Source organism: Ammospiza caudacuta, chromosome 29 (genome assembly GCF_027887145.1).
Source record: "Ammospiza caudacuta isolate bAmmCau1 chromosome 29, bAmmCau1.pri, whole genome shotgun sequence".
NCBI lineage: Eukaryota > Metazoa > Chordata > Aves > Passeriformes > Passerellidae > Ammospiza > Ammospiza caudacuta.
In genome coordinates, this window is record NC_080621.1 from 1,107,027 (window position 1) to 1,133,104 (window position 26,078).

At 60.3% G+C, this 26,078-nt stretch overlaps 1 protein-coding gene across 3 annotated transcripts; it reads left to right on the plus strand.

Annotated features, from left to right (window-relative positions):
* Window positions 1-1,596: 1,596 nt before the first annotated feature.
* Window positions 1,597-17,712, plus strand: LOC131569213 (basic salivary proline-rich protein 2-like). Of its 3 annotated transcripts, XM_058821416.1 has the most exons (8): window positions 1,641-1,795; window positions 3,772-3,842; window positions 4,710-5,746; window positions 8,444-8,595; window positions 10,461-10,614; window positions 12,323-12,410; window positions 14,081-14,168; window positions 16,222-17,712. In XM_058821416.1, the coding sequence occupies exons 1-8, from the start codon at window positions 1,667-1,669 to the stop codon at window positions 16,597-16,599; spliced, it is 2,097 nt and encodes a 698-aa protein (XP_058677399.1). In that variant the 5' UTR covers window positions 1,641-1,666; the 3' UTR covers window positions 16,600-17,712. The 3 variants fall into 3 exon arrangements, with proteins under 3 accessions (XP_058677401.1, XP_058677399.1, XP_058677400.1); XM_058821418.1 differs by lacking the exon at window positions 8,444-8,595 and having other exon boundaries at window positions 1,597-1,795; window positions 3,713-3,842; XM_058821417.1 differs by lacking the exon at window positions 8,444-8,595.
* Window positions 17,713-26,078: the final 8,366 nt, after the last annotated feature.

Below are 26,078 nucleotides of genomic sequence, written 5' to 3' on the forward strand. Positions count from 1 at the left end.
TAAAGCCTCCCGTGCCCCCCCCGTGCCCGCCTCAGTCTCGGGGGTCCCGGGGGGATTTTGGGGGGTCCCGGGGGGAATTTTGGGGGTGTCCCTGGGGGGGTTTTTAGGGGTCCCGGGGGGGAATTTTGGGGGTCCCGGAGGGAATTTTGGGGGGTCCCTGGGGGGGTTTTTGGGGGGGTCCCGGGGGGATTTTGGGGGGTCCCGGAGGGAATTTTGGGGGGTCCCTGGGGGGGTTTTTGGGAGGTCCCGGGGTTTTTTTGGGGGTCTCTGGGGGGTTTTTAGGCGGTCCCGGGGGAAAATTTTGTGGGGGGGTTTTCGGGGGAACTTTTTTGGGGGGGTCCCGGGGGGGAATTTTGGGGGAGTTTTGGGGGGGATTTTTTTGGGGGGTCCCGGGGTTTTTTTGGGGTCTCTGGGGGGTTTTTAGGGGGTCCCGGGGGGAATTTTGGGGGGATTTTTTGGGGGGTCCCGGGGGGGAATTTTGGGGGTCCCGGAGGGAATTTTGGGGGGTCCCTGGGGGGGTTTTTGGGGGGGTCCCGGGGGAGGATTTTTGGGGGGTCCCGGAGGGAATTTTGGAGGTTTTTTGGGGTGATTTTTGGGGGGGTCCCGGGGAAGATTCTGGGGGAGTCCCGGGGGAGGATTTTGGGGGTCTCTGGGGGTTTTTTTGGGGGGTCCCGAGGGGGTTTTTTGGGGGTCCCGGGGGAGGATTTTGGGGGGTCCCGAGGGGGTTTTTTGGGGTTCCCTGGCGGGTTTTTGGGGTGAATTTTTGGGGGGGTCCCGGGGGAGGATTTTGGGGGGTCTGGGAGGGTTTTTTTGGGGGGGATTTGGGGGGTTTTTGGCGTTCTCGGGAGGATTTTTGGGAGGTCCCTGAGGGTTTTTTTGGGGAGAACCCGAGAGGATTTTTGGGGTTCCCTGGGGGGATTTTTGGGGAGGTTCAAGGGTTTGTTTTGGGGGGGTTTTGGGGGGTCCTTGGGAGATATTTTGGGAGGTCCCTGAGGGGTTTTTGGGGGGTCTCAGGAGGATTTTTTGGGGTTCTCGGGGGGATTTTTTGGGGTTCCCCGTGGGGAATTTTTGGCGGGTCCGGGAAGTTTTTTTGGGGGGGTGTGGGAGGTTTTTTTGGGGGGATTTGGGGGGGGGGGGGTTTGGCGTTCTCGGGAGGATTTTTGGGGTCCCCGTGGAGTTTTTTGGGGTTCCCCGGGGGGTTTTGGGGGTGTCCTGGTTTATTTTTTTGAGGGGGGATTTTTAGGGTTCCCTGAGGGTTTTTTTGGGGAGGTTTTTTTGGGGGGTTCCCTTTGGAGATTTTTTTGGGTTACCGGGAGGAATTTTTGGGGGACCCCAGAGAATTTTGGGGGTGCGAGGGTTTTTTTTTTTGTTTTTCTTTTTTTGGCGGGGTCGCGGGTGGATTTTTTGGGGGGGTCTCGGGGGGGTTTTTTTTTTTTGGGGTTCACTGTGGATTTTTGGGTGAAGTTTCCTGAGGTTCCCAAATCCCCTCCCCCCCCTCCCACCCCCTTATCTCGCCCCTCCCCCTCCCTTATCTCTCCCCCCCACAGCCCAGCCCCGCCCTGGCGGGGGGGGGGGGGGGGGGGCCCCCCCAAAAACCGCCCCCAAAAAAAAAAACAAACCCCAAAAAAAACCCCCAAAAAGGCCCAAAACGGCCCCAAATGCGGCGATGGCGGGGCCGGGGGCGCTGCTGCTCCTGGGGGGGCTCCTGGGGGGGCTCCCCCAAATCCCCCAAAGCCGGGGGGCTCCCACGGGGGGCCCGGGGGGCTCCGAGACCCCCCGGAGCTGGAGGAGGAAGGTGAGGGGGAAATGGGGGGGATTGGGGGGTTTGGGGGGGGTTTGGGGGGGGGTGGGGGGATTTGGGGGGGATTTGGGGGGGATTTGGGGAGATTGAGGGGGAAAATTTGGGGGTTTTGGGGGGGGGTTTGGGGGATTTGGGGGGGATTTTGAGGGGAAATTTGGGGGATTTTCGGGGGGATTTAGGGGGTTTGGGGGGGGATTTAGGGGGAAAATTTGGGGATTTTGGGGGAGATTTTGCGGGGATTTGGGGGAAATTTGGGGGGGCTTTGGGGATTTTGGGGGGAAATTTGGGGATTTTGGGGGGGATTTGGGGGGAAAATTTGGGGATTTTGGGGGTTTTGGGGGATTTTTGGGGAGGTTTTGAGGGGGATTTTGGGGATTTTGGGGGGAAATTTGGGGATTTTGGGGGGGAATTGGGGGATTTGGGGGGGATTTGGGGGAAATTTTGGGGGGATTTTGCGGGGATTTGGGGGGGAATTTGGGGATTTTGAGGGGGATTTGGGGGGTTCTTGGAGAATTTGGGTGAGATTTGGGGGCTGGGGGAGTTTTTGTGGAATTTTGGGGAGGTTTTTGGGGGATTCCGTGGAGAATTTGGGATTTTGGGGCGATTCGGGGACAATTTTGGGTTTTTTGGGGGGGAATTTTAGGAAGTTTTGGGGGGGGGGTCTGGGGAATTCTGGGGGAAATTTTGAGGATTTTGGGGGGGATTTGGGGGCGGATTTTGGGGTGAATTTGTGGGGTTTGGGGGGAGGTTTGGGGGGATTTAGGGGGGTTTTGGGGGGCTTTTGGGGGGGTTGAGATGAGAATCCGGGGGTGCTTTGGGGTATTTTCAGGAGATTGGAGGAGTTTGGGGTTTTTTAGGGAGTTTTGGGAAGGTTGTGCCGTTCTGGGGGAGCTGCGATGAGGATTTGAATCATTTTGGGGTATTTTGGGACATTTTGGGAAATTTGGGGGTATTTTGGGACATTTTGGGGCATTTTGGGGGGTTTGGGGGGATTTGGGGGGAGTTTTGGTGGGTTTGGGGAGTTTTGGGTGGCATTGGCGTGAAATTCCTTGTGTGTCCCACCCCGCCGTTTGCAGTGACCCCAGAGTGACCCCACTGTGACCCCTCTGACCCCACAGTGACCCCTGTGTGACCCTTGTCACCCCTGTGTGACCTCTGTGACCCCAGACTGACCCCTGTGTTACCCCAAAGTGACCCCAGTAATCCAAGTGACCCCAGAGTGACCCCAGTGTGACCCCTGTCACCCCTGTGTGACCCCGTGACCCCTGTGTGACCCCTGTGTAACCCCAGTGCCCCCAGAGTGACCCCAGAGTGACCCCTGTGTGACCCCTGTGTGATCCCAGTGACCCCAGAGTGACCCCTGTGTGACCCCGTGACCCCAGTCTGACCCCTCTGTCACCCCAGAGTGACCCCAGTAATCCAAGTGACCCCAGAGTGACCCCAGAGTGACCCCAGAGTGACCCCAGTGCCCCCCATGACTCCAGAGTGACCCCAGTGTGACCCCTGTCACCCCTGTGTGACCCCAGTGACCCCTGTGTTACCCCAGAGTAACCCCAGTGACCCCAGTCTGACCCCTGTGTGACCCCTGTGTGACCCCAGTGCCCCCAGAGTGACCCCAGAGTGACCCCAGAGTGACCCCCATGTGTCGCTGTCCCCCCCCCGTGCAGCGTGGCAGTTGCGGCGCTGGCAGCCGCAGCCCCCTCGGTGTGACCCCAGTCTGACCCCTGTGTCCCTGTGACCCCATGACCCCTGTGTGACCCCAGAGTGACCCCGTGTGACCCCGTGTCCCCCGTGCAGCGTGGCAGTTGCGGCGCTGGCAGCCGCAGCCCCCTCGGTGTGACCCCAGTGTGACCCCAGTGTGACCCCAGTGTGACCCCAGTGACCCCGTGTGACCCCGTGTCCCCCGTGCAGCGTGGCAGTTGCGGCGCTGGCAGCCGCAGCCCCCTCGTTGCTTCACGCGGACGCTGCAGGAGCTGCTGTGCCTGTGGGACAGCCCCGAGCCCGCCCAGCCCTGGAGATACCGACTGCAGTACCGGCTCGAGTGAGTGACCCCTGACCCCTGAGTGACCCTGTGACCCCTGAGTGACCCTGACCCTTCATTGTCCCCTCACTGGCCCCTGAGTGACCCCTGAGTGACCCCTGAGTGACCCCTGAGTGACCCTGAGTGACCCCTGAGTGACCCTTCATTGTCCCCTCATTGTCCCCTGAGTGACCCTGAGTGACCCCTGAGTGACCCCTGAGTGACCCTGAGTGACCAATGACCACTGAGTGACCCCTGAGTGACCCTGAGTGACCCTGAGTGACCCCTGAGTGACCCTGAGTGACCCCTGACCCTTCATTGTCCCCTCATTGCCCCCTGAGTGACCCCTGACCCATCACTGACCCCGAGTGACCCCTGAGTGATACCTGAGTGACCACTGACCCCAGACTGACCCTTGCGTGACCCCTGAGTGACCCCTGAGTGACCCTGAGTGACCCCTGACCCACCCCTGAGTGACCAATGACCACTGAGTGACCCCTGAGTGACCCCTGAGTGACCCTGAGTGACCCCTGAGTGACCCTGAGTGACCCTCAGTGACCCTGAGTGACCACTGATGACTGAGTGACCCCTGAGTGACCCCTGACCCTTCATTGTCCCCTCATTGCCCCCTGAGTGACCCCGAGTGACCCCTGAGTGACCCCTGAGTGACCCCCAAGTGACTGCTGACTCCAGACTGACCCCCGAGTGACCCCTGAGTGACCCCTGACCCTTCATTGTCCCCTCATTGCCCCCTGAGTGACCCCTGAGTGACCCCCGAGTGACCCCCGAGTGACCCCAGACTGACCCCCGAGTGACCCCCGAGTGACCCCTGAGTGACCCCGGGTGACCCCGGGTGACCCCAGCCCGCCCGCTGCCCTTTGCCCGCAGGCAGGACCCGTGGCAGGAGTGTCCCCTCAGCGCCGCCGCGCTCTCCCCGATTCGGGGCTCCCAGGGGTCTCCGGGCTCTCCTCGGGGGTCCCAGGGGTCCCAGGGGTCCCCTCGGGGGTCTCAGGGGTCTCAGGGGTCTCCTCGGGGGTCTCAGGGGTCTCAGGGGTCTCCTCGGGGGTCCCGCTCCCTCTTCTGGTGCTCCCTCCCGGCCGCCGCCACCGTCACCTTCGTGCCCCTGGAGCTGCGCGTGCTGCGGGGCAGAGCCCCCGGAAACACGCACGGACCCCCCGAGGGACCCCCCGAAACATCCGGGACCCCCGAGGGACCCCCAGAGACCACCGGGACCCCCGAGACCCCCGAGGAACCCCCCAAAACCACCGGGACCCCCGAGACACCCCCCGAAAACACACACGGACACCCCGAGGGAACCCCCAAAGCATCTGAGACCCCCGAGGGAACCCCCAAAACCTCTGAGACCCCCGAGGGAACCCCCAAAACCACGGGGACCCCCGAGGGAACCCCCAAAACCACGGGGACCCCCGAGGGAACCCCCAAAACCACCGGGACCCCCGAGGGACCCCCCAAAACATCTGAGACCCCTGAGAGACCCCCAGAGACCACCGGGACCACCGGGACCCCCGAGGGACCCCCCAAAACATCTGAGACCCCCGAGGGACCCCCCAAAACCACCGAGAGACCCCCGGAGATCATTGGGACCCCCGAGGGAACCCCCAAAACCTCTGGGACCCCCGAGGGACCCCCCAAAACCTCTGGGACCCCCGAGGGAATCCCCAAAACCACCGGGACCCCCGAGAGACCCCCAGAGACCACCGGGACCCCTGAGACCCCCGAGGGACCCCCCGAAACCTCTGAGAGACCCCCAAAAACCACCGAGAGACCCCCGGAGATCACCGGGAGCCCCGAGGGACCCCCCAAAACCTCCGGGACCACCGGGACCCCCCCAAAAACCTCAGAGACCCCCGAGACCCCCCCCGAGACCCCCCTGTTCCAGCGCACCATCTACATCGACCAGCTCGGTACGGGGGGCTCTGGGGGGAAAGCTGGGGGTCCTGGGGGGGATTTGGGGGGATTTTGGGGGGGATTTGGGGGTCCTGGGGGGGATTTGGGGGCATTTGGGGGAAAATTTGAGGGTCCTGGGGGGGTTTTGAGGGGGTTTGGGGAAATTTTGGGGGGATTTGCGGGGAAATTTGGGGGTCCTGGGGAGATTTGGGGGGAAATTTGGGGGTCCTGGGGGGTTTTGGGGGGATTTGGGGAAATTTTGGAGGGATTTGGGGGTCCTGGGGGGATTTGGGGGAAAATTTGGGGGTCCTGAGGGGGTTTTGGGGGGATTTGGGGAAATTTTGGGGGGATTTGGGGGGAAATTTGGGGGTCCTGGGGGGGTTTTGGGGAGATTTGGGGAGATTTTGGGGAGATTTTGGGGGGATTTGTGGGTCCTGGGGGGGATTTGGGGGGAAATTTGGGGGTCCTGGGGGGGATTTGGGGGGGAATTTGGGGGAAATTTTGGGGGAGATTTGGGGATATTTGGGGGTCCTGGGGGTGTTTTGGGGGGTTTTGGGTGGATTTGGGGAAATTTTGGGGGGGATTTGGGCGTCCTGGGGGGTTTTGGGGGGATTTGGGGGGAAATTCAGGGGAAATTTTGGGGGGAATTGGGGAGATTTGAGGGGATTTTGGGGAAATTTTGGGGGGATTTGGGGGGGTTTGGGGGAAATTTTATGGGGATTTGGGGGGATTTGGGGGTAAATTTGGGGGTCCTGGAGGGATTTGGGGGGAATTTAGGGGAAATTTTGGGGGGATTTGGGAATAATTTGGGGGTCCTGGGGGGTTTGGGGAAATTTTGGGGGCATTTGGGGGGAAATTTGGGGGTCCTGGGGGGGATTTGGGAGGAAAATTGGGGGTCCTGGGGGGTTTTTGGGGGGATTTGGGGAAATTTTGGGGGGGAAATTTGGGGGTCCTGGGGGGATTTGGGGGGATTTGGGGAAATTTTGGGGGGATTTGGGGGTCCTTGGGGGGTTTTGGGGGGAAATTTGGGGGTCCTGGGGGGTTTTGGGGGGATTTGGGGAAATTTTGGGGGGATTTGGGGGTCCTGGGGGTTTTGGGGGGAAATTTTGGGGGGAATTGGGGAGATTTGAGGGGATTTGGGGGGAAATTTGGGGGTCCCGGGGGGGTTTTGGGGAAATTTTGGGGGGGAAATTTGGGGGTCCTGGGGGGCTTTTGGGGGGATTTGGGGAAATTTTGGGGGGATTTGGGTGTCCTGGGGGGGATTTGGGGGGAAATTTGGGGGAAATTTTGGGGGGAATTGGGGAGGGTCCTGGGGAAATGGATTTTTGGGGGGATTTGGGGGTCCTGAGGGGATTTTTGGGGTGGAATTTTTGGGGGTAAATTCGGGGTTTTAGGGGGAAATTTGGAATTTTATGAGGGATTTCAGGGGATAAATTCAGGATTTTTGGGGGTAAATTTGGGATTTTATGAGGGCTTTTTGGGGTAAGTTTGGGATTTTTGGGGTAATTATTTGGGGTAAATTTGGGACTTTATGAGGGATTTTTTTGGGGTAAATCCGGGATTTTTGGGGGCAATTTTTGGGGGTAAATTTGGGATTTTATGGGGGATTTTTGGGGTAATTTTTGGGGTGATTTTGGGGATAAATTCCGGATTTTTGGGGGGGAAATTCGGGATTTTTGGGGTAAATTTGGGACTTTATGAGGGATTTTTTGGGATAAATTCGGGATTTTTGGGGTCAATTTTTTGGGGTAAATTTGGGATTTTTGGGGTAATTTTTGGGGTGATTTTGGGGTAAATTCGGGATTTTTTGGGGTAATTTTTTGGGGCAGATTTGGGATTTTATGAGGGATTTTTTGGGGTAAATCCGGGATTTTTGGGGGCAATTTTTTGGGGTAAATTCGGGATTTTTGGGGTAACTTTTGGGGTAAATTTGGGATTTTTGGGGTCATTTTTGGGGCGATTTTGGGGATAAATTCCGGATTTTTGGGGGGGAAATTCGGGATTTTTGGGGTAAATTTGGGACTTTATGAGGGATTTTTGGGGGCAATTTTTTGGGGTAAATTTGGGATTTTATGAGGGATTTTTGGGGGTAAATTCGGGATTTTATGGGGGATTTTTTTGGGGGTAAATTCGGGATTTTTGGGGTAACTTTTGGGGTAAATTTGGGATTTTTGGGGTCATTTTTGGGGCGATTTTCGGGATAAATTCCGGATTTTTGGGGGGGAAATTCGGGATTTTTGGGGTAAATTTGGGACTTTATGAGGGATTTTTGGGGGCAATTTTTTGGGGTAAATTTGGGATTTTATGAGGGATTTTTGGGGGTAAATTCGGGATTTTATGGGGGATTTTTTTGGGGTAAATTCGGGATTTTTGGGGTAACTTTTGGGGTAAATTCGGGATTTTTGGGGTAATTTTTGGGGTGATTTTGGGGTAAATTCGGGATTTTTTGGGGTAATTTTTTGGGGCAGATTTGGAATTTTATGAGGGATTTTTGGGGGGGAAATTCGGGATTTTTTGGGGTAACTTTTGGGGTAAATTTGGGATTTTTGGGGTCATTTTTGGGGCGATTTTCGGGATAAATTCCGGATTTTTGGGGGATAAATTCGGGATTTTTTGGGGGAAATTCAGGATTTTTTGGGGGGTACATTGGGGATTTTCGGGGTATCTCTTCGGGGATGTTTTCGGGGTGCCCCCCTGAGCCTGTGCCCCCCCAGTGCTGCCGGGGCCCCCCCAGAACGTGTCGGTGTCGGCCGGGGGGGGGCGGGGGGAGCTGTGCGTGCGCTGGGCGCCCCCCCCCGGGCCCTACCTGCACTCCAGCCTCGTCTTCGAGCTGGCGCTGAGCCCCCCCCGGGGACCCCCCAAAACGGTGAGCGGGGCTCGGGGCTTTGGGGGGGTCCTGGGGGGATTTCGGGGGGTCCTGGGGGGGTTTCGGGTCATTTGAGGGGGATTTGGGGGGGTCCTGGGGGGGTTTGGGGGGATTTGGGGGGGTCCTCGGGGGGTTTGGGGGAGTTTGGGGGGGTCCTGGGGGATTTTGGGGGGGTTTGGGGGGGTCCTGGGGAGGTTTGGGGGGGTTTGCGGGGGGCCTGGGGGGCTTTGGGGGGGTCCTGGGGGGGTTTGGGGGGGTCCTCGGGGGGTTTCGGGTCATTTGAGGGGGATTTGGGGGGGTCCTGGGGGGGTTTGGGGGGGTCCTCGGGGGGTTTCGGGTCATTTGAGGGGGATTTGGGGGGGTCCTGGGGGGGTTTGGGGGTGTTTGGGGGGGTCCTGGGGGAGTTTGGGGGGGTCCTGGGGGGGTTTCGGGTCATTTGAGGGGGTTTGGGGGGTCCTGGGGGGGTTTGGGGGGTCCTGGGGGCCTTTGGGGGGGTCCTGGGGGGGTTTGGGGGGGCCCGGGGGAGTTTGGGGGGGTCCTGGGGGGCTTTGGGGGGGTCCTGGGGGGGTTTCGGGTCATTTGAGGGGGATTTGGGGGGGTCCTGTGGGGGTTTGGGGGGATTTGGGGGGGTCCTGGGGGGTTTGGGGGGGGTTGGGGGGGTCCTGGGGGGGTTTGGGGTCATTTGAGGGGGATTTGGGGGGGTCCTGGGGAGGTTTGGGGGGGTTTGGGGGGTCCTCGGGGGGTTTGGGGGAGTTTGGGGGGGTCCTGGGGGGTTTTGGGGGGTCCTGGGGGGGTCCTGGGGGGGTCCTGGGGGGGTTTGGGGGGTCCTGGGGGGCTTTGGGGGGGTCCTGGGGGGGTTTGGGGGGGCCCGGGGGAGTTTGGGGGGGTCCTGGGGGGCTTTGGGGGGGTCCTGGGGGGGTTTGGGGGGTCCTGGGGGGGGTTGAGGGGTCCGGGGGGAGCTTTGGGGGGGTCCTGGGGGGTTTGGGGGGGTCCTGGGGGGTTTGGGGGACCCTGGGGGGGTATTGGGGGGCCTGGGGGGGTTTCGGGTCATTTGAGGGGTATTTGGGGGGATCCTGGGGTTATTTTTGGGGGGTTTTTGGGGTTACTTTGGGGATTTTTATGATATTTTATGGGGGTTTTGGGGTCCGTTTTCGGGGTTATTTTGGGGATTTTTAATGATATTTTTATGGGGTTTTTGGGGTTATTTATGGGATTTTGGGGGTCCCTTTTTGGTTATTTATGGGGTTATTTTGGGGTTATTTTGGGGTTATTTTTGGGGTTATTTTGAGGATTTTCATGGGGTTTTTGTGGTTATTTACGGGGTTTTTGGGGTGTCCAGGTGGGGGTCCCGGCGGGGCGGCGCGAGCAGGGGGTCGGGGGGCTCAGCCCCAGCACCCCCTACTCGGGGTTATTTTGGGGTTATTTTTGGGGGGTTTTTGGGGTTATTTTGGGGGTTTTTATGATATTTTCATGGGGTTTTTGGGGTCCCTTTTTGGGGTTATTTTTGGGGTTATTTTCGGGGTTATTTTTGGGGTTATTTTTGGGGTTATTTTCGGGGTTATTTTGGGGGTTTTTATGATATTTTCATGGGGTTTTTGGGGTCCCTTTTTGGGGGTATTTTTGGGGTTATTTTGGGGATTTTTATGATATTTTTTTGGGGTTGTTTATGGGGTTTTTGGGGTCCCTTTTTGGGGTTATTTTGGGGATTTTTATGATATTTTCATGGGGTTTTTGGGGTTACTTACGGGGTTTTTGGGGTCCCTTTTTGGGGTTCTTTTCGGGGTTATTTTTGGGGTTATTTTGTGGATTTTTATGATATTTTCATGGGGTTTTTGTGGTTATTTACGGGGTTTTGGGGTGCCCAGGTGGGGGTCCCGGCGGGGCGGCGCGAGCAGGGGGTCGGGGGGCTCAGCCCCAGCACCCCCTACTCCGTCCGGGCCCGCGCCCGCCCCGACGGGCTCAGCTACGGGGGGGTCTGGAGCCCCTGGTCCGCCCCCGTCAGCGCCACCACCGCCCCCGGTGAGTGACAGTGGGGGGACACCGGGGGGACACAGGGATGGCGGGATTGGGGGACATTGAGGGGATTTGGGGACATTGAGGGGACAATGAGGGGACACAGGGATGGCGGGATTGGGGGACAATGAGGGGACAATGGGGGGACAATGAGGGGACAATGGGGGGACAATGGGGGGACTCAGGGATGGCGGGATTGAGGGACAATGAGGGGACAATGGGGGGACAATGGGGGGACAATGGGGGGACTCAGGGATGGCGGGATTGGGGGACACTGAGGGGACAATGGGGGGACAATGAGGGGACAATGAGGGGACACAGGGATGGCGGGATTTGGGGACACTGAGGGGCTTGGGGACACTGAGGGAGGACATTGAGGAGACAATGAGGGGACAATGAGAAGAAAATGGGGGGACACTGAGGGGACAATGTGGGGACAATGAGGGGACAATGGGGGTACAATGGGGGGACACAGGGATGGCGGGATTGGGGGACAATGAGGGGACAATGAGGGGACAATGAGGGGACACAGGGATGGCGGGATTTGGGGACATGGAGGAGATTTGGGGACACTGAGGGGACAATGGGGGGACACAGGGATGGCGGGATTTGGGGACACTGAGGGGCTTGGGGACACTGAGGGAGGACATTGAGGAGACAATGAGGGGACAATGGGGGGACAATGAGGGGACAATGGGGGGACACAGGGATGGCGGGATTTGGGGACACTGAGGGGATTTGGGTACAATGAGGGGACAATTGGGGGACAATGGGGGGACACAGGGATGGCGGGATTTGGGGACATTGAGGGGACTGAGGGGACACTGAGGGGCTTGGAGACACTGAGGGAGGACATTGAGGAGACAATGAGGGGACAATGAGAAGAAACTGGGGGGACACTGAGGGGACAATGTGGGGACAATGAGGGGACAATGGGGGGACACAGGGATGGCGGGATTTGGGGACATTGAGGGGACAATGAGGGGACAATGAGGGGACAATCGGGGGACAATGAGGGGACACAGGGATGGCGGGATTTGGGGACATTGAGGGGATTTGGGGACATGGAGGGGACACTGAGGGGACAATGGGGGGACACAGGGATGGCGGGATTTGGGGACAATGAGGGGACAATGGGAGGACAATGGGGGGACAATGAGGGGACACAGGGATGGCGGGATTTGGGGACATTGAGGGAGGACATTGAGGAGACAATGAGGGGACAATGAGAAGACAATGGGGGGACACTGAGGGGACAATGTGGGGACATTGAGGGGACAATGTGGGGACACTGAGGGGACAATGGGGGGACACAGGGATGGCAGGATTTGGGGACACTGAGGGGACAATGTGGGGACAATGAGGGGACACAGGGATGGCGGGATTTGGGGACATTGAGGGGACACTGAGGGGACAATGAGGGGACAATGAGGGGACACTGAGGGGATTTGGGGACGCTGAGGGGACATTTGGGGACACTTGAGGGACATGGGGAGACACGGAGGGGACACAGGGACATGGCGGGGACTTGGGGACACACAGGGACAACAGGAGGGACTGGGATGGACTGGGATTGGACTGGGATTGGATTGGGGGGCACTGGGATTGGACTGGGAGGGACTGGGAGGGAACTGGGAGGGACTGGGGGGCACTGTGGGGGTCCCTGAGCCGATGTCCCCCCAATGTCCCCTCAATGTCCCCCCGGTGTCCCCAGAGCTGGACGCGGTGACCCTGGGGCTCTCCTGCCTGCTGGTGCTGCTGGTGCTGGGACTGGGAGCGCTGGGACTGCTGGGACACCGCCGGTACTGGGAGGGACTGGGAGGGACTGGGATGGACTGGGATGGACTGGGAGGGACTGGGAGGGACTGGGATGGGACTGGGAGCGCTGGGACTGCTGGGACACCGCCGGTACTGGGAGGGACTGGGATGGACTGGGATATACTGGGAGGGACTGGGATGGACTGGGATGGACTGGGAGGGACTGGGAGGGAACTGGGATGGACTGGGATGGACTGGGAGGGACTGGGAGGGACTGGGAGGGACTGGGATGGGACTGGGATGGGACTGGGAGGAACTGGGATGGACTGGGAGGGAACTGGGAGGGACTGGGATGGACTGGGAGGGAACTGGGATGGACTGGGAGGGACTGGGATGGGACTGGGATGGGACTGGGATGGACTGGGAGGGACTGGGAGGGACTGGGAGGGACTGGGATATACTGGGATATACTGGGATATACTGGGAGGGACTGGGAGGGACTGGGATGGGACTGGGAGTGCTGGGACACCGCTGGTACTGGGATATACTGGGGATATACTGGGAGGGACTGGGAGGGACTGGGATATACTGGGATATACTGGGAGGGACTGGGAATGGGACGGCTGGGACACCGCCAGTACTGGGGATACTGTGGATACTGGGATGGACTGGGATGGACTGGGAGGGACTGGGATAGACTGGGAGGGACTGGGACTGGGACTTGGATGGACTGGGAGTGCTGGGACTGCTGGTACACCACCGGTACTGGGGATACTGGGAGGAACTGGGATATACCGGGATATACCGGGATATACCGGGATATACTGGGATAGACTGGGATAGACTGGGAACGGAACTGAGAGAGACTGGGAGCACTGGGAGCACTGGGAGCGCCGGGACACCGCCGGTACTGGGGGGATTTGGGGTCTCTGTAGGATTTTTGGGGGTCTCTCTGGGATTTTGGGGGTCTCTATGGGGTCTGTGGGGTCTCTATAGGATTTTGGGGTCCCCCCAGGACTCTCCGGGCCAAGCTGTGGATGGGACCATGGGGGCTCTGTAGGATTTTGGGGGGGTCTCTGTAGGATTTTGGGGGTCTCTATGGGGTCTGTGGGGTCTCTATGGGGTTTTGGGGTTTTGGGGTGCCCTACAGGATTTTGGGGTCCCCCCAGGACTCTCCAGGCCCCGCTGTGGATGGGACCATGGGGGCCCTGTAGGATTTTGGGGTCTCTGTAGGATTTTGGGGTCTCTGTAGGATTTTGGGGTCTCTATGGGGTCTGTGGGGTCTCTATGGGGTTTTGGGGGTCTCTGTAGGATTTTGGGGGTCTCTATGGGGTTTTGGGGTGCCCTACAGGATTTTGGGGTCCCCCCAGGACGCTCCGGGCCCCGCTGTGGATGGGACCATGGGCGCTCTGTAGGATTTTGGGGTCTCTGTAGGATTTTGGGGGTCTCTATGGGATTTTGGGGGTCTCTATGGGGATTTGGGGTTTTGGGGTGCCCTACAGGATTTTGGGGTCCCCCCAGGACGCTCCGGGCCCAGCTGTGGATGGGACCATGGGGGCCCTGTAGGATTTGGGGGGGGCTCTGTAGGATTTTGGGGGGGCTCTGTAGGATTTTGGGGGTCTCTATGGGATTTTGGGGGTCTCTATGGGGTTTTGGGGTCTCTATGGGGATTTGGGGTTTTGGGGTGCCCTACAGGATTTTGGGGTCCCCCCAGGACGCTCCGGGCCAAGCTGTGGCCGCCGGTGCCGGGCCCCGAGCGCGAGTTCGAGGGGCTCTTCAGCAACTACGGCGGCAACTTCCAGGTGAGCTTTGGGGTGAATTTGGGGCTTTTTGGGGTTTTTGGGGTTTTTGGGGTTTGGGGTCTTTTTGGGGTTTGGGGTTTTTGGGGTTTGGGGTCTTTTTGGGGGAAGTTGGGGTTTTTGGGGTTTGGGGTTTTTTGGGTTTGGAGTTTTTGGGGTTTTGGGGTTCCTCAGTTTCGAGGTTTTGGGGTTTGGGGTTTTTTGGGTTTGGGGTTTTTGGGGTTTGGGGTTTTTGGGGGACGTTGGGGTTTTTGGGGTTTGGGGTTTTTTGGGTTTGGGGTTTTTTGGGTTTGGAGTTTTTTGGGTTTGGAGTTTTTGGGGGAAGTTGGGGTTTTTGGGGGAAGTTGGGGTTTTTGGGGTTTGGGGTTTTTGGGGTTTGGGGTCTTTTTGGGGTTTGGGGTTTTTGGGGGAAGTTGCGGATTTTGGGGTTTGGGGTTTTTGGGTTTGGAGTTTTTGGGGTTTGGGGTTTTTGGGGTTTGGGGTTTTTGGGGGAAGTTGGGGTTTTTGGGGTTTGGGGTTTTTGGGGTTTGGAGTTTTTGGGGTTTTGGGGTTCCTCAGTTTCGAGGTTTTGGGGTTTGGGGTTTTTTGGGTTTGGAGTTTTTGGGGTTTGGGGTTTTGGGGTTTGGGGTTTTGGGGGGAAGTTGGGGATTTTGGGGTTTTTGGGTTTGGGGTTTTTGGGGTTTGGGGTTTTTGGGGGAAGTTGGGGATTTTGGGGTTTGGGGTTTTTTGGGTTTGGGGTTTTTGGGGTTTGGGGTTTTTGGGGGAAGTTGCGGATTTTGGGGTTTGGGGTTTTTGGGTTTGGGGTTTTTGGGGGAAGTTGGGGATTTTGGGGTTTTGGGGTTTTTTGGGTTTGGGGTTTTTGGGGTTTGGGGTTTTTGGGGGAAGTTGCGGATTTTGGGGTTTGGGGTTTTTGGGTTTGGAGTTTTTGGGGTTTGGGGTTTTTGGGGTTTGGGGTTTTTGGGGGAAGTTGGGGTTTTTGGGGTTTGGGGTTTTTTGGGTTTGGAGTTTTTGGGGTTTTGGGGTTCCTCAGTTTCGAGGTTTTGGGGTTTGGGGTTTTTTGGGTTTGGAGTTTTTGGGGTTTGGGGTTTTTGGGGGAAGTTGAGGATTTTGGGGTTTGGGGTTTTTGGGTTTGGAGTTTTTGGGGTTTTGGGGTTTCTCAGTTCCGAGGTTTTTGGGGTTTTGAGTTTTTTATAGGGGGTTTGGGTGTTTTTTTTTACGCTTGTGGGATATTTGAGAGGAAATTTTTGGGATATTTCGAGAATATTTAGGGGATAATTTTGGGGATAGTTTGGGGATATTTTGGGGTTATTTTTTGGTATCTTTAGGTGGCATTTTTGGAGATATTTTCAGGATATTTAGGGGATACTTTGGGGATATTTTGCAAGATATTTGGGGGATATTTAAGGGATATTTAGGTGATATTTCGGGGATATTTTGGGGGCATTTTGGATGATTTAAGGGCATATTTGGTGGATATTTAGTAGATACATTTTTGGGTATATTTAGGGGATGTTTTGGTTACATTTTGGATGACTTTGGGGGATCTTTTTGGGATATTTTGGGGATATTTTTGGGATATTTTGGGGACATTTAGGGGATATTTTTGGGATATTTTGTGGATATTTAGGGCGATATTTATGGGCATTTTGGGGATATTTTTGGGGTATTTTAGGGATAGCTTTGGGATATTTTGGGGCTATTTTACAGGATATTTACGGGCTATTTAGGGGATATTTTGGAGGGTATTTATGGATATTTTGGGGCTATTTTACAGGATATTTACGGGCTATTTAGGGGATATTTTGGAGGATATTTATGGGTATTTTGGGGATATTTTTGGGGTATTTTAAGGATAGCTTTGGGATATTTTGGGGCTATTTTACAGGATATTTACGGGCTATTTAGGGGATATTTTGGAGGGTATTTATGGATATTTTGGGGCTATTTTACAGGACATTTACGGGCTGTTTAGGGGATATTTAGGGGACATTTATGGATATTTTGGGGGTGTTTTGGGCTGTTTTTGGGGCTGTCTAACCCCATTTTCCCCCCCCAGCTGTGGCTGTGCCAGGGCCCCGGCTCCCCCTGCGCCCCCCCCTGCGCCCCCTCCCCCCCCCCGGAGCTCGAGGACGCCGTGGAGGAGGTGGGGGGGGGAGGGGCGGCTCAGGGAGGGGGCGGGGCCTCGCAGGCTCCTCCCCCCTCTCCGGCCACGCCCCCTCCGTGCTCCGAGACCCCTCCCCAAGGCCCCGCCCCCCCCTCGGGCCCCTCCCCCTCGCCCAGTTTCGAGTACACGCTGTTCGAGCCCGGCTCCGCCCTGCTCTGCCCCTCCCCCCGCCAGCCCGGCCCCGCCCCCTACGCCAACCTGGCCCCGCCCACCAAGGGGGCGGAGCCCAAATGGGCGGGGCACGCCCCGCATTACGTCATCTGCTCCTGAGGAGGGCGGGTGACGTCACGGGAGCGATGACGTCATGGCGGAGGGGGCGTGAGACGGCGGTGACATCACGGAGTGCGGGATGACGTCATATGGAAAAGATGGGTGACGTCATCGAGCAACGGATTTTTGGGATGACGTCACGGGCGGGCGCGCTGACGTCATAGTGGAGGGGAACGCGGCTCTGTGACGTCACACGCGGAAGGGGCAATGACGTCACGGCGCAGGGGCCGAGGTGTGGTGACATCATCGCGGAAGGAACGCATTGTAGTGACGTCACACCCAGAAACTATGACGTCATCGAGGAGGGGACGCGTCACGGTGACGTCACACCCAGGAACAATGATGTCATCAAGGAGGGGACGCGTTGCAATGACGTCACACAGAAGGGATGACGTCACGGCAGAGGGAACATCTAATGATGGTGTCACACCAACATGATGATGTCACTGTGACATCACACGTGGGAACAATGATGTCATAATGGAGTGGACACGGCGGTGACGTCACAGACAAGGGACGTGCCACAGTGACGTCACACTGAAGGGACAGATGACATCACAATGTCACGGTGACATCACGCGGACAGATGACGTCACCACGGAGGGGACGCGTCATGGTGACGTCACAGAGGGGCACGGTGACATCATCACAAAGGGGATGCACAAAGGGGACACGTGACACAGTGACGTCATCGCAGAGGGGACACATGACATGATGATGTCACACAGGAGCACGGTGACGTCATCACAAAGCGGACAGGCGACACGGTGACGTCACAGAGGGCGCGATGACATCATCACAAAGGGGACAGGCGACACGGTGACGTCACAGAGGGCGCGATGATGTCATCACAAAGGGGACACACGACACGGTGACGTCACAGAGGGCGCGATGATGTCATCACAAAGGGGACACGCGACACGGTGACGTCACAGAGGGCGCGATGATGTCATCACAAAGGGGACAGGCGACACGGTGACGTCACAGAGGGCGCAATGACGTCATCACAAAGGGGACAGGCGACACGGTGACGTCACAGAGGGCGCGGTGACGCGGCGGGCGGGGGCGGGGACGCGGAGTCGGGGCTGCTTTGGGGTTTTTAATGATTTTGTACAATAAAGGCGAAACTGGGAACCAGCGCGGCCAAACTGGGACGGACTGGGAGGGGAATGGGGGGGACTGGGGGGGACTGGGGGACACTGGGGGGGACTGGGAGGGGAATGGGGACACTGGAGTGGCACTGGGTGATACTGGGAGGGACTGGGAGCGAACTGGGGGACACTGGGAGGGGCTGGGGGGGACACTGGGATTATACTGGGATGGACTGGGGGATACTGGGAGGGACTGGGAGGGGAATGGGGACAATGGGGGGACACTGGGAGGGACTGGGGGGGACACTGGGGTGGCACTGGGTGATACTGGGAGGGGACTGGGAGGGGAATGGGGACAATGGGGGGACACTGGGAGGGACAATGGGGATACTGGGGGACACTGGGGGACACTGGGGCGTAACTGGGATTATACTGGGATGGTACTGGGGACACTGGGAGGGACTGGGGGATACTGGGGGGGACACTGGGGTGGCACTGGGGGATACTGGGAGGGGACTGGGAGGGACAATGGGGACACTGGGGGGGACTGGGGGGTAACTGGGATTATACTGGGATGGTACTGGGGGATACTGGGAGGGACTGGGGGACACTGGGGGACACTGGGTGATACTGGGAGGTAACTGGGAGGGACTGGGAGGGACACTGGGATGGGAATGGGGACACTGGGGGACACTGGAGTGGCACTGGGTGATACTGGGAGGGACTGGGAGGGACACTGGGATTATACTGGGATGGACTGGGGGATACTGGGAGGGACTGGGAGGGGAATGGGGACAATGGGGGGACACTGGGAGGGACAATGGGGATACTGGGGGACACTGGGGGACACTGGGGGGTAACTGGGATTATACTGGGATGGTACTGGGGACACTGGGAGGGACTGGGTGATACTGGGGGGGACACTGGGGTGGCACTGGGGGATACTGGGAGGGGACTGGGAGGGGAATGGGGACAATGGGGGGACACTGGGGGGTAACTGGGAGGGACTGGGGGGAACTGGGAGGGAACTGGGGGACACTGGGGGGACACTGGGATGGTACTGGGGGGTAACTGGGAGGGACTGGGAGGGACAATGGGGACACTGGGGGGGACTGGGGGATACTGGGGGGTAACTGGGATTATACTGGGATGGTACTGGGGACACTGGGAGGGACAATGGGGACACTGGGGGACACTGGGAGGGACTGGGAGAGACACTGGGATTATACTGGGATGGACTGGAGGATACTGGGAGGGACAATGGGGACAATGGGGGGACACTGGGAGGGCACTGGAAGCACTGGGGGGTAACTGGGAGGGACTGGGAGGGACTGGGAGGGGCATTGGGGACACTGGGGGGACACTGGGATCACTGGGGACACTGGGACAGGACCCGGGGACACTTTGGGGACATTGGGAGCACCGGGAGCGCCCTGGGGACACTTTGTGACACTTTGGGGACATTGGGAGCGCTCTGGGGACACTTTGTGACATTCTGGGGACATTGGGAGCGCTCTGGGGACACTTTGGGGACATTGGGAGCACCGGGAGCACCCTGGGGACACTTTGTGACATTCTGGGGACAGTGGGAGCACCCTGGGGACACTTTGTGACACTTTGGGGACATTGGGAGCACCGGGAGCGCTCTGGGGACACTTTGTGACATTCTGGGGACATTGGGAGCACCCTGGGGACACTTTGTGACACTTTGGGGACATTGGGAGCGCTCTGGGGACACTTTGTGACACTTTGGGGACATTGGGGCCCTGCAGGGGTGGCCCAGGCCACCGGGACAGGCCCTGGGGACAATTTTGTGGCAATTTGGGGACACTCTGGGGACACTGGGACAGGCCCTGGGGACATTTTGGGGACATTTTCTGACATTTTGGGGACATTGGGGCCCTGCAGGGCAGGGCTGGGAGGGGGAGGGGCTGATAAGGCTTATCAGGAACCCCCAGCTGGGACAGGGTGGGGACACCTGGCACCGCGTCACCTCCTGCCACCAATGCCACCAATGCCACCAGAGCCCTGCGGGGGACAGGGACAGGGACAGGGACAGGGAGGGGACACCTGGCACTGTGTCACCACTGTGTCACCACTGTGTCACCAATGTGTCACCTCCTGTGTCACCAATGTCACCAGTGTGTCCCCAGGGACAGGGACAGGGACAGGGACACCTGGCACCGTGTCACCACTGTGTCACCAATGTGTCACCTCTGTGTCACCAATGTGTCACCAATGTCACCAGTGTGTCCCCAGGGACAGGGACAGGGAGGGGACACCTGGCACCGCGTCACCACTGTGTCACCAATGTGTCACCAATGTGTCACCTCTGTGTCACCAATGTGTCACCAGTGTCACCAATGTCACCAGTGTGTTCCCAGGGACAGGGACAGGGACAGAGAGGGGACACCTGGCACCGTGTCACCCCCTGCCACCTCTGTGTCACCTCTGTGTCCCCAGGGCCCTGTGGGGGACAGGGACAGGGACACCTGGCACTGTGTCACCAGTGTGTCACCAGTGTGTCACCAGTGTGTCACCAATGTCACCAATGCCACCAGAGCCCTATGGGGGAAAGGGACAGGGAGGGGACACCTGGCACCGTGTCACCTCTGTGTCACCTCTGTGTCACCTCCTGTGTCCCCAGGGCCTAGCTGGGGGACAGGGACAGGGACAGGGACAGGGGACAGGGACAGGGGACAGGGACAGGGAGGGGACAGGGACAAGGACAGGGACAGGGGACAGGGACAGGGGACAGGGGACAGGGGACAGGGACAGGGGACAGGGGACAGGGACAGGGACAGGGAGGGGACAGGGACAAGGACAGGGACAGGGGACAGGGACAGGGGACAGGGGACAGGGGACAGGGACGGGGGACAGGGACAGGGGACAGGGGACAGGGGACAGGGACAGGGGACAGGGGACAGGGACAGGGAGGGGACAGGGACAAGGACAGGGACGGGGGACAGGGACAGGGGACAGGGACGGGGGACAGGGACAGGGGACAGGGACAGGGGACAGGGACAGGGGACAGGGGACAGGGGACAGGGACAGGGACGGGGGACAGGGACAGGGGACAGGGACAGGGACAGGGGACAGGGACAGGGAGGGGACAGGGACAAGGACAGGGACAGGGGACAGGGACAGGGGACAGGGACAGGGACAGGGAGGGGACAGGGGACAGGGGACAGGGACAGGGACAAGGACAGGGGACAGGGGACAGGGGACAGGGACAGGGACAGGGACAGGGGACAGGGACAGGGACAAGGACAGGGGACAGGGACAGGGGACAGGGACAGGGGACAGGGACAGGGACAGGGACAGGGACAGGGACAGGGACAGGGGACAGGGACAGGGACAAGGACAGGGGACAGGGACAGGGATAGGGACAAGGAGGGGACAGGGACACCTGGCACCGTGTCACCCCTGTGTCCCCAGGGCCTGGCAGGGGACAGGGACAGGGACAGGGAGGGGACACCGAGGCCGTGCCACTCATCAGGTCCTTGTCACCAGTGACGGGGAGGTGACGTCAGGACTGTGTCACCAGGGACAGGGAGGGGACAGGGAGGGGACACCGAGTCCCTGTCACACACTGTGTCCCTGTCACCAGTGACAGGGAGGGGACACCGAGTCCCTGTCACACACTGTGTCCCCGTCACCAGTGACAGGGAGGTGACATCGGGAACTTGTCATGAGTGACAGGGAGGGGACATCAGGGTGTCACCGGCGACAGGGAGGGGACACCGAGTCCGTGCCACCCACTGTGTCCTTGTCACCAGTGACAGGGAGGTGACACTGAGGTCCCTGCCACTCATGGTGGGGCTCACATCGAGTCCTTATCACTGGGGGGTGACACCGGGTCCGTGTCACTCCTGGGGTGGCCGTGTCACCGATGGGGGGGGTGACACCGGGTCCGTGTCACTCATCGGGTCCTTGTCACCAATGGGGGGGGTGACACCGGGTCCGTGTCACTGGGAGGTGACACCGGGTCCGTGTCACTCCTAGGGTGGCCGTGTCACCGATGGGGGGGGGGGACACCAGGTCCGTGTCACTCATCGGGTCCTTGTCACCGATGGGGGGGTGACACCAGGTCCACGTCACCCATGTGGGTGGCCGTGTCACCGATGGGGGGGGTGACATTGGGTCCGTGTCACTCATCGGGTCCTTGTCACCAATGGGGGGGTGACATTGGGTCCTTGTCACTGAGGAGGTGCCATCGGGCCCGTGTCACCTTGTCACCAACGGAAAGGATGTCACCGTGTCCTTGTCACTGAGGAGGTGCCATCAGGTCCGTGTCACTGTGTCACTCCTGGGGTGGCCGTGTCACCCATGGGGTCCGTGTCACCGATGGAGGGGTGACATTGAGTCTTTGTCACTGGGGGGGTGCCATTGGGCCCGTGTCACCTTGTCACCAACGGAAAGGATGTCACCACATCCCTGTCACTGAGGGGGTGCCATCGGGTCCTTGTCACCGATGGAGGGGGTGACATTGCGTCCTTGTCACTGAGGGGGTGCCATTGGGTCCGTGTCACCTTGTCACCAATGGAAAGGACGTCACCGTGTCCTTGTCACTGAGGGGGTGCCATTGGGTCCGTGTCACCTTGTCACCAATGGAAAGGATGTCACCGTGTCCTTGTCACTGAAGAGGTGCCATCGGGTCGGTGTCACCTTGTCACCAATGGAAAAGATGTCACCACGTCCTTGTCACTGAGGAGGTGCCATCGGGTCTGTGTCACTCCTAGGGTGGCCGTGTCACCAACGGGGGGGTGACACCGGGTCCGTGTCACTCATCGGGTCCATGTCACCAATGGGGGGGTGACATTGCGTCCTTGTCACTGAGGAGGTGCCATTTTGTCCTTGTCACCGATGGAGGGGGTGACATTGCCTCCCTGTCACTGAGGAGGTGCCATCAGGTCCATGTCACCTTGTCACCAACGGAAAGGATGTCACCGCGTCCTTGTCACTGAGGGGGTGCCATCGGGCCCGCGTCCCCCTAGGTGGCCGTGTCACATCCACTCCTCCTCGCCACCGCTGTCCCCATCGCCGTCCCCATCGTTGTCCCCATCGCCGTCCCCATCATTGTCCCCATCGCCGTCCCCAGGGCCGTCCCAATCGCTGTCACCCTCTCCGTCCCAATCGCTGTCACCCTCTCCGTCCCCATCGCTGTCACCCTCTCCGTCCCCATCTCCGTCCCCATCGCCGTCCCCATCTCCGTCCCCGCCGTCCCCAAGGCGCAGCCGCCACCTCCGCGCGGCGCTCCCGGGACAGCGCAGCGTCACCCGCGCGTGGCGGCGCCGCCCGTTCCGCGCCGTGCCGGGGCTCAGGCGGCACCGCGCGGGGAAGAAGCGCAGCAGCGGCCCCAGCACGCGCGGCCCGGGCGGCGGCAGCCGCAGCGCCGCCACCACCTGCGCCGCGACACCGCGGGGACACCGCGAGGGGACGCGCGCCAGCTCCAGCAGCAGCGCCGCCAGCCGCGAGGGCGCGGCCGGGGACAGCCCGGGCCGGTGGCGGCCGGGAACGGCCGGGGACGGGGACAGGTAGCGCTCCAGCCCGTCCAGCAGCAGCAGGGAGGGAGGGGGGCACGGGGACAGCGACAGCGACAGCAGCTCGCGACACAGCGACAGCCGAGAGCGGGGGGTAGCGCAGCTGCAGGCGCTGCCGGGGGCACGGACGGACGGACGGACGGACGGACAGGGGGGGGAAGGAGGGGACAGATGGATAGAGGGACAGGGGGACACGGGGAGAGAGGCGACAGAGGGACAGGGACAGAGGGACGGGGGGACAATGGGGATAATGGAGACAGAGGGACAGGGGACAGAGGAGAGGGGGACGGAGGGACAGGGGGATGGAGGGATGGGGGACGGAGGGACAGGAGGACAGGAGGACAGAGGGGATAAAGGAGATGGAGGGACAGAGGGACAGGGGGATGGAGGGACAAGGGACAGAGAAATAGACAGACAGGGGACAGAGGGACAGAGGGACAGGGGGATGGGGGGAAGGGGACAGAGGGACAGAGGGACAAGGGACAGAGAAATAGACAGACAGGGGGACAGGGGACAGAGGGACAGGGGGATGGGGGGAAGGGGACAGGGGACAGAGGGACAAGAGGACAGGGGGACAGGGACGGAGAGATGGGGGGGACAGGGGACAGAGGGACAGGGGGACAAAAGGGACAGGGGATAGGGGAGAGGGGGGACATGGGACAGAGGAGAGGGGACAGAGGGACGGAGACAGGGGAACAGAGGGACAGGGGGACAGAGGGACAAGAGTCAGACCAGGTCCCCAAATCCTTTCACACCCGCCATGAACGGCGAACCCCCCAAACCCCGCCCACATGCACAGCCCCGCCCACAAAAGGACAACGCCACGCCCCTTTCAGGCCACGCCTCTTCGTTAATACATTCAGTCAAAGCCACGCCCACATGAACACGGCCCCGCCCCCATAGCAAACCCCGCCTCACCCTCGCGGACCTTCGGCAAGCCCCGCCCCATCAAGCCACGCCCCTCCAGACAAGCCCCGCCCCCTCAGCAACCCTCACCCCGTCCCGGCTCTCCAGCAAGCCCCGCCCCACTACAAACTCCGCCCCCTCGTCGCGGCCCCTCAGCAAACCCCGCCCCCTCAGCAAACCCCGCCCCCTCAGCAAACCCCGCCTCCCTCTCGCTTCTTCTCATCAAGCCCCGCCCCCCAGCAAACCCCGCCTCCCCCTCACGGCCCCTCAGCAAGCCCCGCCCCTCCCGGCCATCCTCACCTCCCCCTCAGCAAACCCCGCCCGGTTCCCGTCCCCGTTCCCGTTCCCCGCTCACCTGCAGCGCCCTCGGGTCGGTGCCGGGCCCGCCGAGCCCTCTCGGGAGCTGCGGGACGGGGCTGGGCGCCAGGAACAGCGCTCGGTGCCCGTCGGCGCCGCCCGCCAGCGCCGTCCGCAGCAGCAGCGAGGTGCGGCCCGAGCCCGCCGGGCCCAGCACCAGCACCGGCAGCGGCGGCAGCGCCGCCTCCGAGCCTCGCCCCGGCGCCCCCGGGCCCAGCGCCCGCTCCAGAGCCGCCGCCATGCCCAGCAGCGGGGCCGCCGCCGCACAGCGCAGCCAATCGGCTGCGCGCAACGGCAGGGCTCAGCCAATCAGAGCGCGGCTCACCGCGGCTCGGCCAATCAGAGTAGCGCTGCCCTCAGAGGTGGTCCCGCCCACCGCAGTGAGCGCGAATCTCTCGGCCAATCGGAGCAGAGCTCCCCTCAGCGCCTTTCCCGCCGTGGCGGCTCAGCCAATCAGAGCGCGGCTTGGCCTCAGCGCTGTTCCCGCCCTCAGACGTCGAGGGGGCGTGGCCACGCGCTTAATGAGATGCGTGGCACCGCCCCTCTGGGATAAAGGGGGCGGGGCGAGCGCGGGGACACGCCCACCCTCCGTTGTCACACGGGGGGACACCAAGGGTCACAGAAAGGTCACAGAAAGGTCACCAAGGGTCATTTAGGGTCACTATTGTCACACATGTCACATGCGGGTCCCCAGAGGCCACATGAGGGTCACACGTGTGGCACGAGGGGCACAAGGGGGACAGGAGGGTCCCCAACAGTCACACAAATGTCCCCAAAGGTCACCTGAGTGTCCCCAAGTCACACCAAGGTCCCCAAAAGCCACCCCTGGGTCCCCAAGGGTCACACAAGTGTCCCCAAGGGCCACGCCAGTGTCCCCAAAGGTCACACGAGGGCCACCTGAGGATCCCCAAAGCCACCTGAGGGTCCCCAAGGGTCACATGAGGGTCCCCAAAGGCCACCCCAGTGTCCCCAAAGGTCGCACAGGGGCCACCTGAGGGTCCCCAATGCCACCCGAGGGTCCCCACGGGCCACCCAAGTGTCCCCAAGTCACACAAGGGTCCCCAAGGGCCACCCCAGTGTCCCCAAAGGTCACATGAGGCCACCCGAGGGTCCCCAAAGGTCGCACAAGGGCCACCTGAGTGTCCCCAAAGCCACCCGAGGGTCCCCAAGGGCCACCTGAGTGTCCCCAAAGCCACCCGAGGGTCCCCAAGGGCCACCCGAGGCTCTCCCGACTCTTCCCAGCCCTTCCCCGGTGTCCCCAAGTGTCCCCAGGGGGGTCCCTGGGGGTCCCTTATGGGGGTCCCTGATTTGGGGAGGGGGGTCCCGGGATGGGGAAGGGTCCCTGGGTGTCCCTGGGGGTCCCTGAGGGTCCCTTGTGGGGGGTTTCTGGGGGGGGGGGGTCTCTGGTTGGGGAGGGGTCCAGGATGGGGAAGGGTCCCTCGGTGAGGGGGGGTCCCTGGGGGGTCTCTGGGTGTCCCTGGGGGTCCCTGGGGGGTCCCTGGGGGGTCCCTGGGGGTCCCTGGGGGGTCCCTGGGTGTCCCTAAAGGGGTCTCTCGGTGTCCCTGGGGGTCCCTGGGGGTCT

Bases quoted from the DNA above. Each gene is read 5' to 3' on its own strand.
- LOC131569213 (XM_058821416.1), top strand. From the start codon at position 1,667: ATGGCGGGGCCGGGGGCGCTGCTGCTCCTGGGGGGGCTCCTGGGGGGG. The intron at 3,843-4,709 runs GTGAGTGACCCC...CTTTGCCCGCAG, and splicing joins CGACTGCAGTACCGGCTCGA to GCAGGACCCGTGGCAGGAGT. The intron at 8,596-10,460 runs GTGAGCGGGGCT...TGGGGTGCCCAG, and splicing joins CCCGGGGACCCCCCAAAACG to GTGGGGGTCCCGGCGGGGCG.